The sequence below is a fragment of the Monopterus albus genome, unplaced genomic scaffold, assembly GCF_001952655.1.
Source record: "Monopterus albus unplaced genomic scaffold, M_albus_1.0 scaffold3.1, whole genome shotgun sequence".
NCBI classification, from domain to species: Eukaryota; Metazoa; Chordata; class Actinopteri; order Synbranchiformes; family Synbranchidae; genus Monopterus; species Monopterus albus.
The window spans coordinates 11,395,667-11,408,921 of record NW_018127883.1 but is presented as its reverse complement, the minus strand read 5'-3'; the positions used below and the strand labels follow the sequence as shown (position 1 = coordinate 11,408,921).

The window sequence follows — 13,255 nt, the reverse complement described above, 5'->3', positions numbered from 1 at the left end:
CACCACACCAAACACAAACAAGACTTTAATTTAATGCTAATGTTGCACATTTTTTTAGCAGAGCTATGAGGTTTTCCTAAATTACAGCACTTTACTGCTAATCAAATGTCCAAAGACTCTTATGTTACAGTATCCTACAGTATTTTTTTAATCATGGGAAGGGCTAATTCACCTGAACTACACATGTGAAGCTGGATTGGTTCTTTTCTTCATCCACCTGCATCTTACAAATTATATGGTGAGTAGCAATTTTATTAAATTTGTAAATCATTGCAAAGTTTATCAGTGATGTTTCCAGTTTGTTTGCATACTGTGCATGTCATGACAGATGGATTCAGCTGCTAACTAGCTAAATGACAGCCTATCAGTGAGACAACGCACTCTTTTAATTTCTAGGTTAACAAGTACAACAGCTGTTTACTGTTTCCCACATTCTGTATTTCATTATCTATGTCCTAGGGATCTATCACTGCAGCTGGAGCCTATTCCAGCTGACATTGGGCGAGAGGCAGGGTACACCCTATCACAGGGCTGACACGTAGACAAACAACCACACACACATCGCCAATCAATCTAAGCTGCATGTCTTTGGACTGTGGGAGGAAGCTGGAGCCTGGCCAGGGCCTCTGTGTTCTCCAGCTTCCCCCGACAGTCCTGACATGCAGGTTTGACTAATTAGTGACTCTAAATTATCAGCAGGAGTGAATGGCTGTATGTCTCTATATGTTAGTGTCACCCTCTAAGCAAATAAGTAGTATAGATAACGGATGTGTTTCCAGCTTGTTTTTGCTGCCACCATATGGGCAAAAACATCTGCTGTTGGAGGTTTAAGCTCTCTGCACTGGATATTAAAATAGATCTAAAACAAAATAGAAATAAAATAAATAAATATGCCCTTCAAGCAAACATTTTTGTCATGATAAACATCTTCACCCTAAAAATCTCATTCCTGGCTTATTAATGTCAACACAGTCAAGCACTGGTTTGTTTACCAACCGCATTCATGATTTAACCTTGCTCCAGATTTATTGACTAACCGTCAGAGGTCACAGTGGAGACAAACAACAGCTGGGCACCGGTACACCTATGACCTCTGTTGTCTAGCTGCTAGAGCAGGATGTAGCAGCAGCATATTGAACAAGGCCAGCTGCTCGCAGGTGGAGCTGAAAAATCTTCTGGTTGCACTTGTAATAGAAATGACAGCGTGAAGCCCCAAAATAGAGCTTGTACATATGAAGGTGGATGAAATATTAGAAAAAAAACTGACAATATGGAGCAATGACACAAACTGTGGACTGAAAACAATATGGTATGAAAACCTTAAGCTGCCTATAGCAAAAACAAAACTCAAAGGGTATGATCAAGTGCACATGACTAGGTAATTCTTTTGAATGTGCTTTTTTTTTTTTAGATATAACCTATATAGGCTGCCTATAATTGAATACAGATTCAACACCTATTTTTATGTTTAATAAGAGCTAAAACAATTAGTCATCTGACTATCAATCAACAGAAAGGCCACTAACAACTGCCAAACACTCACTCGTTCCAGGTGCTCAAATGTGAGGTTTTTCTGCTGTTTTTGTTTTATATGTGAAATGTTATGCATTTTTGGTCTTTTGTTGTTTGGTTAAGGCGCAGCGCTCTCGCCGCGGCACCCTGGGTTCAAATCCAGGTTGCGTCAGGAAGGGCATCTGGCATAAAACACGTGCCAAATGTCAACATGCAAGTTGTCAGTGTGACAATTCGCTGTGGCGACCCCTAAACGGGTAAAGCCGAAAGTGACTTTTTTTTTGTTGTTTAAAAAAAAAAGCAATATATGATGACATAATTTTGGGGTCCAGCAAAACATATCAGGCATTTATCACAATTTTTTCATCGTTTATAACCAAAACAAAGTAAGGAAGTAAAAGGCAGAAAGGAATATCCATCAATTAAAATATATCTCACTGTTGACAATGCACAAGCCATATATTATTACATTTCTTTGCAATGAATGTACAGGATGTTTTATGACACACAGCCTCTTCTAACTAGCTTCTCTGCAGTTGGTATTTGGCATGAAATGTCAAAATGTATTGAAGTGAACTGACAGATCCTCTGAGACTTTATTTTAAACATTAAGCATGAGCAGTGAGGAGTGGTTCATGTTGTCTGCCATCAGTGTTCATGTGTTTCATTCTTGGTCTGCTATAGCTGAGAGAGAAGATGAGCAGTGTTTTCAACACTTACAGATTCCTTCACTGGCTGTCTGACAACCTAAAAAGATAAATAATTATAATTAATTATATGTTAGATTGATTAATTATAAGTTTTAAATGTGCACAATTTCCACCTTTACCTGTGTTTGCTGTGTTTGTTTCTTTGGTTCAGGAGCAACAGATTTTGAAACACTCTTAACATCCCGCTGGACTTCTGTGAAGATTTGATTGAGGTTCTCCACCTTCTCATTTTTCACTGCATTGATCTGTGAAATCACAAATTATACTAGAGCAGGTGCAACAAATGCTATATACAAGAGAGAACACAAAGTATATGTAAAGGAAAAGAACAGGAAGGAGGTATTACATGTTTGAGTGTGGTTGTGACAGGTTTCGCCTTGTTCTTGTGTTTCGGGTGTTTGTTAGCCACTTGAAAAACATTCTTCTGTTTTTTTCCTTTTTGTTTATTCTTCGCCATGTTACCTGGAGAGAGAACACCAATCAGTATAGATATAATCATGGGAGAATTTTAAGTTCTATATTGTGGTCTTTGTTATTCCCTTGCTAGTATACGTAACAGTAGTAGTAATAAAGACGTAAGATGTGTTACATTAAATAAAACTGGCCACATATATAAAAAAAAAAAAACATGACAAAATGATGTTAACATATTAATATTCTGAAAATAAGCATAGGGACAGCAGTCAGATAACCATACAGTTTATTGTTTAATTATTCAACAGATACTTTCTTGAAATATCCTAAATGGAAAATAACAATTAGCTAAATGTACACGGATATAAGTATCTGCAATGCATTACTAGAGAATACATAAATATAGCCACAATGATTAGTTAAATGACTTATTAGTCAAATGACAGCAAATGTTGTGGTCAGACAAAAAAAAGTCACCTTATGATGGTACAACATGACTTTTCACTGTTTTCTTACAATTAATCAGGAGATTAAGCAATAATAAAACGTTGCAGCCTCATATAAATGACTCTTAAATTGTGCGTATTCCTATTTAATTAAAATCGTATTGTACTTAAAATGCTGACTGTAACAATACCTTAAAATCGACCTTGTAAACGACGTGCCTGCTTGGTGTTGATATACAGTACTCATGCACAACAAACGTGCTGCTCAGTCACGTCATTTCCATGCGACAAATGACGTCACATATATGCGTCCAACTCCACTAATATATTCATGGCCTAATCTAGTGTTTGTTGGTTCACTCTTAGGTATTAGGCGGACAAACTATGCTAAAGGGAATAGCATATTATTACTATCATTTAGGATGCTGACAAGTCTTTGCTGCGCCTTTTCAGACCGACCCAGTCTGCAACGAGCGCGATAAGAGACATTACTTTGAAAGAGGTCGTGGCGGAAATGGAATTGCTTAGTCTTGAAAATTTATAAACTATGAAGGACACAGTGTTGAAGCTCACCGTTTGTTTGCTTTTTTAGATTATTAGAGGAATTATCTTAATTTGTTATAAATTTGTATTCGCAGGATCAAAGCTAAATCTTTTTGGGGTTTTTTTTTTTCGGAGACGAGAGGCGCCATAAAGTGACAGGGCAAATCCATGGATGTAATAATGGAAATCAAAACGAAAACAACACTTCCGGTTTAGATTTCTAAAATCTAAATTACACAAATGTTTAGCTCATGACCTACTTTATCTTTTTTCTCTCTGTAATGATGGAGAAAAATGCCACTACACATTTTGTGTCAATTACCCAATGAAAATACACTCAAAATATTTTAATAGAATTTCAATGGATGGAATTAAAATACATGTTTGTTTCCACTGGTCGTGGTTGTACCTATCTAAAATGCGCAGAAAGAAAAAGAGTAGCCTTTTTGCAGTATTACAGCCTGGACATTTCTTGACAACTGAGCAAAGCTCATGGTGCACTGAGCTGAATTGGCCGCTAGGATGCAGTCAAACACCAACTGGGGAAGAGTCATTGGGTTTAACTTTTTCTGTATTTTAGAGGCACGCCTGCAATTTGCTAAAACCATTTGCTAAAACCACACCCCGTCAAATGCAAACACTGTTTTAGTGGTGGTAACTGTTGAATTGTATTTCACATGCACAGTGTATCTACACAGCAGAAATGATGAATATGGTTAATGTTTTTCACACTCAGGAAGTTTAGTGTTGGTTTTGGCAGTGGTGTAAAATATAAATACATTTAGGCTATTCAAGCACTATACTTACTGTTTTTATGCATCTGTAGCCTACTTTACTTGAGTATTTTCATTTTCTGCTACTTAATAGGCTAGTTCATTCCATTTTAGAAGCAAAGATTGTAGTTTTTATTACTGCATGTATTTGACCAGCTTAGTTGCTTTTCAAAATCAGATTACTAAAACAAAATAAGATACAACCATAAAACTGTATTCATCCTTGGTGAGAACTCACAAGATACTCAGAAGTAATTCAAATTAGCATATAGCCCAACATTAAATGTGATGTACACAGAAATTCAGTAATATGATATACTGGGAAATTTTCCATAATCATTACTTTTGGTGTTTTAAGAGGGCTATATTTTGATGCTAACTTTTTTTTTGTACTTTCCCTTAGGCTAAGGAAATAATCTGAGTGCCCTACTGGGTTTTGGCCTGTTTCTTCTGTCACTATAGACCAAACATGTCCAAAGACATTCAGGTGATGTTATATGCGTTGCTGAGGTGTACATGAACCAACCAGACGACTCTCCTGCCCATTCCGCCAGTTTTGTTTCCGACGAAACATAAAAAACTAAAACTACATAAATTTAGGGATAGCCTTCCCCTTTTTTTGCGTCTTTCCTGAAGCTTCCTGACTGCTTCCTCAGCATCACAGACCACCCTTGAGAAAAGAACACTCTGTTCCTGAGAGGTCATGATAAGCAGCTTTAATGTTTCTTGTTTTCTTGTATTCTATAATGATTCTGTTCATTTCTATTAGGCCAACTGATGAATATACACAGTTGTTAAAAGCGAGCGCACAAACGATCTCACTCTCACGACCCGCTCTACCTCCTTAGCCATAGCCACCCAGCACGTTTGTCGAGAAATATGCAGCACATCTCTTGCCAATGAAGACTTTATCACCGCAGACACACACACACACACACAGATAGGGAGAAAGATAGGGAGAGAAGGGGAGAGAGAGAGAGAGAGAGAGTCATGTGGCCAGCACCAGCATGACAGATATACAGCACTGGGATTCTATATAAAGTGTGAAGCTGTCAGGTGCGGGACACTGGCTGCTTTGCGGTGGATGAAGACTCGCTACAGCTCTAAATACCCATAGATTCAAATAATGTCTCACCACTGGGGATACGACTCGAACAACGGTAAGGCGCTCTCTAAAGCCACTCATAGCAGCAGACTGTGCTGAATGACAGGACAGTGAAGAGATTTTTGATTCTGCACATTTGAGGTTTTTACGTGCGTTTTATGCATTGCCATCTCACATACGAAATGTATTTAATGAATGACATACCCTACTTCAAGATGAATATTCTAATGATCACAATGTTATCTTTAAATCATTTTAGGACCCGACTCATGGGTACATAACTTCCCTATTGCCCATGGACACCGCCAGTCTCCCATTGACATCGTACCTGGTAAAGCCCCACACGACGCCAAGCTGAAGCCGCTCATGCTGAAGTACGACCCGTCCACCAGCCTTAATATCACCAACAACGGACATTCCATCCAAGTGAACTTCGCAGATGACAGCGACAAATCAAGTTAGTATGATAATAATGTATGACAACAGCAACACCGTGCAACCTTGATGTCAACGCTCCATTTCAACCTTGAGAAAACAAAATATTTACCTATATTTATCATTGCAATATAGTGGGGCAGTAACATACTGTATGTTTTCACAGTCACGTTCCTGATGATGATTTATAGGATGCAGTGACCTGCGGCATTTTGGTTTAGTGGCTGCATGTGTGAACCGCAGCTCACATAGTCTCCAGTTTAAAGACTTTGGAGCGTGTTAAGATTATGCAAATATTATCATTTCCGTGGTGTCTATGGGTGTTTCGGCATATGAAACAGTTTCATTTTATATGATGCATTATGGGATGGAAGAGCTGAATGAGTAGACTGCAGGGGTTCTGTTCAAAAACTACTCACGAAGCTTGCAGATACTAATTGAATTGGTAATGTGACCCCTAGTAAACCTTTCCCACGCCAGCACTTTTCTGCAGGCAGAAAGTCAATAGCCAAAAAAACTGAAGGTTACTCTGCAAATAAACTGACTCTTGGTTAACTATTCAAGTGCTGAACAGGCATGGATTTAGTGAAAAGTGCCCTATAATGAAATAAGGCAGTGATTTGTACTGGAAATTGTTAAATGGCATTTTCATTTAGATTTGATTTTATTCTTAATATATTTTTTTCATGTTCAGGGTTTTAAGGATTTTGTACTTGTCTATTGGATTGATTGTTTTGATTGGTTGTTCTTTTTCTGATTTTTTAAAACAATTTAGTGGATATAAAAAGAAAAGGCGTGGAAAAAAGAATGTGAGTAAGACAAGTATTTCAAGTCATCCTTTATATTTCACTTATATTTTTTTTACCCTGCCCTTCTGAATTCAGTCTGCATGTTTTTGTCATGCATCATGTGCCATGTGGACAGATGAATATCACTCACCATGCTTAGAATATTTGGTGTCCCACACACCTGCAAGTGACTTCAGGATTAGTTTGCTCCTTATCATCTGAGATGACTACTGAAAAATAAATATCCTGTTTGAAGGGCGCAGTATGTGTATTTGTTACAGCATTTGGTAACATTGCACCAGAAATAGAACAACATACAGGATTAACTGGTATTGTTTCTTCTACTTTGTATACTATAAATAGATACTTTATGTAACATTGGATGGATGTTTATTGTTAACAATACCTGAACCTCATGTCAGATTCAGATTGAAAGTAGCCCTTGGTTTAACCGGGGCCCACACAGAAGGGACTGTGAACTAGGAAGTGTCCTGTAGTGATACAAGTGTGTACGTGGTGTGTGTACTTGCATTTTATTCATTGTAACTTGTTAACTTGTCCCTTCTTCTCATATTTGCTACTCAGAATTGTATTTATTTTGCAGTATTTTCTTGCACATAAGATGCATTATTTTATTAAAGTGTTGCACGCTCCAGGCGGTAATCAAAGCTGCACCATGGCTGCCTGCTACCCACTTTCAGTGTAGGTTGGACTGACAAGGATGTGTTTGTTCTGCAGCTCTGACAGGCGGACCACTCTCAGGCGTCTACAGACTCAAGCAGTTTCATTTCCACTGGGGATCTGCTGACGACAGGGGCTCTGAGCATACCGTGGCTGGAACCAAGTATCCTGCTGAGGTTAGGATGCTCTGAGCCATTATTGATCATAATAGTCAGAGAGAAAGTGGATGGCAGATGGAGGCTGGCATACAGTAGCAAGGAGGAAAGTGCAGAGTTTTTAATTTTATTTGTATTATGGGATGTTAACATTTCTCAGGAGTAAGACCTAATCTCTGTCGCTGGATTAATGGGTAGAGAAAACAATTTGATTCGGGGATTGAAGTGTGGCCCAAACAGACTGTTAGTATTCTTTACATTCTGTTTGCCAGTTTGTTAATTTCCACTCAAAAAGTAATATTTTTTTCTTGTTATTTGTAGTTTTTTCCCTGAATATAAACTCAACAAATAAGTCTATTCAATGTCAGAGAAGTGTCAGACAAGTAAAACTCCAGTTTGTAAGCAAATGTGGCTGTTTGGCTGTTTGGAGACATTTCTAATAAAAAGTTTCCAAAGTGTTTAGTTAGTTTTCTTGCAGCATTTTTTGTCCCGACCTTCATCAAAAAACATTTTTGGAGAAAAATATTGTGTTTCTCATACAAAAATATTTCAAATGAGTCTGTCCTGTCTGCTTCACAGTTCAACATGTACCATTAAATATAAATTGCAAGTTTATTTTTGCATGGTCCATGTTATCATATCAGAAATTGCATGGCTTCCATGGTTTTGAAAAAGGATTATAAAATAAAATGATTTTTTAATGGCTGTGATTTCTCTTTATTTGATTTTTTCCAGCTCCATCTGGTGCACTGGCACACCAAGTACTCCAGCTTCAATGAAGCTGTTAAACACCACAATGGACTCGCTGTTGTGGGAGTTTTCCTGCAGGTCAGTAACAACAATTCAGGTAACATTTTTCACAGCATTAACAATATAACAAATTTACATACTTTACCTTGCTTTCATTTATCACAATGTATAGTTTCGTTATTACAGTGGATAGTTCTGTTTTCTGATCATCATATAACCTTCAACATTATGTGTTGTTGTTTTTCAGATTGGGAATGAAAACCCCAGTCTCCAAAAGGTTCTTGACACCTTTAATGCCATCAGGAGCAAAGTATGTTTCCAAAAAAGACATATTTTCATGCATTTGATTTATGATAAGATATTTGACTGATCTGATCCTTGTTTCATGTGTTATCTTCAGGACAAGACAACTTCTTTTGAAAACTTCAACCCTGCTACTTTGCTCCCTGATCAACTGGACTACTGGACTTATAATGGCTCTCTGACTACACCCCCTCTGCTGGAATGCGTTACCTGGATTGTCTGCAAACAGGCAATCAGTGTCAGCTCTGAGCAGGTAAGACTAAACACTGAATCCATTGAGCAGTAGCAGAAGGACTGGCTATGTGCCAAGGGTCTAGAATTGTCCTATCTGAAAATCCTCTCTTTTTCTCTCATCTAAATCAAAGGCTTAATTGTTCAGAATAGCTGCACAGCTGAAACAAGAAGAAGAAACCTTTGTAATCAAAGGAACGGCAATACAGCAGCCTAGTTCACATTCAAAATGCAGAAAAGATGCTTGGGCAACCAGGAGAAAAAGAGCAAACAAAAGTTCATTCAGATCCCGGCGATGCTGCTTTGCCATTGTATTTTTTTCTATTTTAGTCAGAGGGAAGTCAACAGGAAATGTTTGTCCAACACATGCGTCACATTCTTTAGGTGAAGAATTGTAACTTCAGTGAGTGTGTCATTTCAAATAAAGAAAGCACACTATACTGCTGCATCCTACCTGCATTTGCAAAGTATAACTATTTGCCTCTAAATTTACACTTAATCATCCCACTGAAATGGACTTCTGTATAATTTGACTCCTAACTTCAAGCCTCCCTAGTCTGGTTTGTCCTTGTGGTTGGAATCTTTAGGCCACATGGAAATGAACACTACCAAATGTTTATTTCTTGGTGCCAAGTAGGTGTTTCAAGGGTAAACACATGAGCTGTGTGTATATAACCTTTAGACTTAATGCCATATAAGGCTGATCTAGCATATAATGACAAAGAAGTCATTCATTAATGGTAATATTGTACATGTCATTAGTTATGATTTGTCATCATCTAATTGTGAGAGGCTGCACCCACTAGCTGAATAGTCCCTGTGGATTATAGTCAAGTGTCTGTAGCAGTGTAATCACCATGGACTAATTCATTAGACAGAGTTGATGACCAATCCCTATAGAAAGTTATCTGATCCTGTAGCCACTGACCTTTTCCATGTCCTGCCTGACTTAACAGACTAGTTCAGCATTTTTGGAAAATTCCTTACCTGCTATCTTGTCAAACCTTCAGAAGATTGTTACTACTCAGTACATTAAATATGGAGCTACAGTAAAGAGCTTAGACTCTAAGTAGGGCAAACAGATCATTTTAGCACCTCTAAACTCACTATATATATCTATTAAAAAAAACAACATCTTGCAGTTTTACTTCACATGACAGCCGTTAAAGCTAAGAGAAATAGCTGATGACTGTATGACATATTTAGTGTGCACACGTGTGGTGTTGATCTTCTCTTAAACCTACCATTTCAGCATCAATAAGACAACTAAGTATATTTCCACAGTGCAAGGCTCTTAAATCAATCCAGTGACTCAGTGGCAAAACTAGATGCGTGTTTGTCTCTTGTGAGTGACAGTTACAGGAGGTCAGCAGGGATGACTAACCCCACCAACGTCTTCTCCCTTGTCATAGATGGACAAATTCCGCAGCCTGCTCTTCTCTGCTGAGGGTGAGGACGAATGTTACATGGTCAACAACTACCGCCCTCCCCAGCCACTCAAGGGTCGCCATGTCCATGCTTCCTTCAAGTAATACCCCCCTGACCTTTGCTACATTTTCTGCTCTGCTGCCCCCTGCCTTCCTTCTCTCTTTAGTCAGAAACCCAGAGTTCCTTCTAATGAAGTGATCCACAAAGCCACATATCTATCTCTGTTTAATTTAGGAAGAAATGAAAGTCCCGAGGTTCATTGCTTTCAGCGCTGAGTAGTCTTAACTGTGTGGAATAAGCTAGCAAAAACGCCTTGCTATAGTTTATTATATTCGACAAACCAGTCACAGTGGCTGTGACACATTTACCAGGATTTTGCTTTAGATGCCACAGTTTTAGGGACATTAGACTAAGGTGTCTTGGTTATATTTGGATCACTCATAAACAGCACAAGGCTGAACAATAAAGATGATTTGCTGTCAGCATGGTTTTCTCAAGCCAGCAGGAAGCTTAAAGCGCAGGCTAGTTGCAGTAGGCAGGGGGTGAGGGGATGAAACTATATCACCATCTGTGAGAAGGGTAAGGTGCAGATAAATGACAAACAGGACACATACACTCCCACTGGTAGTCTGTCTATAATCTCTGACTGACTGCCAGCCCTCAGCATCACAGCAGCTTAATGAAACGCTGCAGCCGCCTCCATCACGACCGATTGACTCAGAAAATCCGCCTCTGGCGCACACACACACACACACACACACACACACACGTCATATGTACTCTTATGTAGACATGATGCCTATAGGCACTGACCTGCTTATTGATTTGAACTGAATGTACAACAAAAAAGGACACGAGGACAGACTGCTGCTAGTGCTAGCTAATGAATATCATGACAGTGGCTTATTCTCTGTTTTTATAGACTAGTCTTCAAATATTTTGTGTTTGTCATCGTCTCTTCTGATTTTATTGTTACTGTGAATCTTTTAGCCTGACAACTTATGCAAAATTAATAGTAAGTGATTCCTAAATATGTTTTGTAACCAAAAGTTTTTCTGTTTGGTGCTCTAATATAGAAATATAGGGGAATGCTCCTCCTTTTCAAAATGAAATGTAATGTGTAAGAGAAAGCTCAGTTTGTCAAGTAGTAATGCTTAAAATGCACAGTCGCCTTATGGGCAATGCCATAATGGCTAATACACAATGCCAAGAAAGACAGGGCCCTGCTAAGAGATTATATAATAATGTCACCCTGGTGACAGGCTCAACATAGGACACTAATTACCTAGAGACATATGAAATTCTATTCAGTTTGGGGACCTCAGGTTTCAGCCCTACAGTAAAAGCAGTTCTTAAACTTGAAAGATAAAAGCCATTTACAGAAAGATTGTAATTAGCAAATAATACCTTATGCCGGTAACTGTTGGGGCCATCCTAGGAGTACATGTTGTTGTCATTCTATTTTGGAAATGGATGTTTTACAAATTAAATAAATATATTTTATAACTTACATGTGTCTTATTTCTTCTGTTTTCTCATTTTGTTTCTTTCTCATACAGTTCAACAAATCGCTTTGGCATGCAGACAGTGGGCTGTTCTTGTAAACTCCCTTAAGTGATGCAGTTTTTACTTTTGAACACTTCACTTTTCACTTTATTTATTTAACCAGGTAAAAAACCCATTGAGATCATGATCTCTTTTACAAGGGTGACCTGGCCAAGAGGTCAACAACACATGTCGTCAATACATAAGTTTCAATACAAATCAAAACATTAAACATTTAAACAATCAAAACCATAAATACAATAATCAACAATATAACCAATTTAAAAACACATACACTGACCAATAGAGTCCTGTTGCCTAAGAGCCATAAGAGAATAAAAAGCTTTAACTGAGCATAATTCAGTAAGTTTAAAATCTGCTTGGAAACTATTCCACGAAGAGGGAGCGGCAAATCCAAAAGCCCGTTTCCCTTTTTCGGTCCGAACTCTCGGCACCATGAGCTGATACTTATCACAAGACCGTAAAGCATATTTGGTATCCGATCTACGTAAAAGAGAGCATAAGTATGCCGGAGCTAGGCCTACCAAAGCCTTGTACACTAGCACCATCCAATGAACATGTCTTCGCATGCTCAGAGACGACCACTGTGCTTTAACATACAGGTCGCAATGGTGCGTTAGTCGACTACAACCCGTCACAAACCTCAAGGCACTGTGGTAAACCACATTTAAAGAATGGAGACATCTAGCTGAGGCATTCATATACAGTACATCACCATAATCCAACAGGGGAAGAAAGGTCGCTGATATTAAATATTTGCGTGCCTGCAAGGAAAAGCAGGATTTATTACGATAAAAGAATCCAATCTTCATCCGTAATTTTCGAACCACATTAGCAATGTGGGTTTTAAAAGACAACTCAGAATCAAGTAAAAAACCTAAGTACTTATAGCTGGAAACCAGCTCAATCAACACTCCCCGATCTGTTGTTATTGACAGAGTATCTGTTGATAGTTCCTGTGAATGCGAAAATACCATAACCTTAGATTTCTTGGGATTTAAGACCAACTTCAGTGACCGTAGGCGAAACTGAACAATGTCAAATGCATGTTGTAAGCATTTTGCCGCCTGGGCAAGTGTAGAAGAGCAACAATAAATTACTGTGTCATCCGCATAAAAGTGATACATAGCATTTGTAAGATTATCACACACATTGTTAATATAAATAGAAAATAAAATTGGTCCAAGGACCGAGCCTTGCGGCACCCCTTTTAATATTTCTAAAAAAGACGAGGAAGAACCTCCCAATTGGACAGCTTGCCTCCTATTTGAAAGATAATTCCTAAACCAAGGGATCGCTCCCTCCGACAAACCAATCCTTAACAACGAGTTAATCAGTAATACATGATCCACAGTATCAAAAGCCTTAGAGAGGTCAATAAATAAAGCTACACAATGTTTTTTACAATCCAATGC

The 13,255-nt window shown here is 38.3% G+C and overlaps 2 protein-coding genes across 2 annotated transcripts; one reads left to right on the top strand and one right to left on the bottom strand.

Annotated features, from left to right (window-relative positions):
- Window positions 1-1,930: 1,930 nt before the first annotated feature.
- Window positions 1,931-3,385, bottom strand: rbis (ribosomal biogenesis factor). Its single transcript, XM_020602945.1, has 4 exons — window positions 3,274-3,385; window positions 2,569-2,684; window positions 2,342-2,467; window positions 1,931-2,259 (listed from the first exon to the last, which is right to left on the bottom strand). Exons 2-4 carry the CDS (start codon window positions 2,677-2,679, stop codon window positions 2,191-2,193), a joined length of 306 nt encoding a protein of 101 aa, XP_020458601.1. The 5' UTR covers window positions 2,680-2,684; window positions 3,274-3,385; the 3' UTR covers window positions 1,931-2,190.
- Window positions 3,386-5,150: 1,765 nt separating this feature from the next.
- On the top strand, window positions 5,151-11,038 carry LOC109962464 (carbonic anhydrase 1-like). The gene is made up of 7 exons (XM_020604203.1): window positions 5,151-5,558; window positions 5,763-5,960; window positions 7,465-7,583; window positions 8,298-8,390; window positions 8,560-8,622; window positions 8,713-8,868; window positions 10,259-11,038. The coding sequence occupies exons 1-7, from the start codon at window positions 5,525-5,527 to the stop codon at window positions 10,376-10,378; spliced, it is 783 nt and encodes a 260-aa protein (XP_020459859.1). The 5' UTR covers window positions 5,151-5,524; the 3' UTR covers window positions 10,379-11,038.
- The last annotated feature ends 2,217 nt before the right edge of the window (window positions 11,039-13,255 follow it).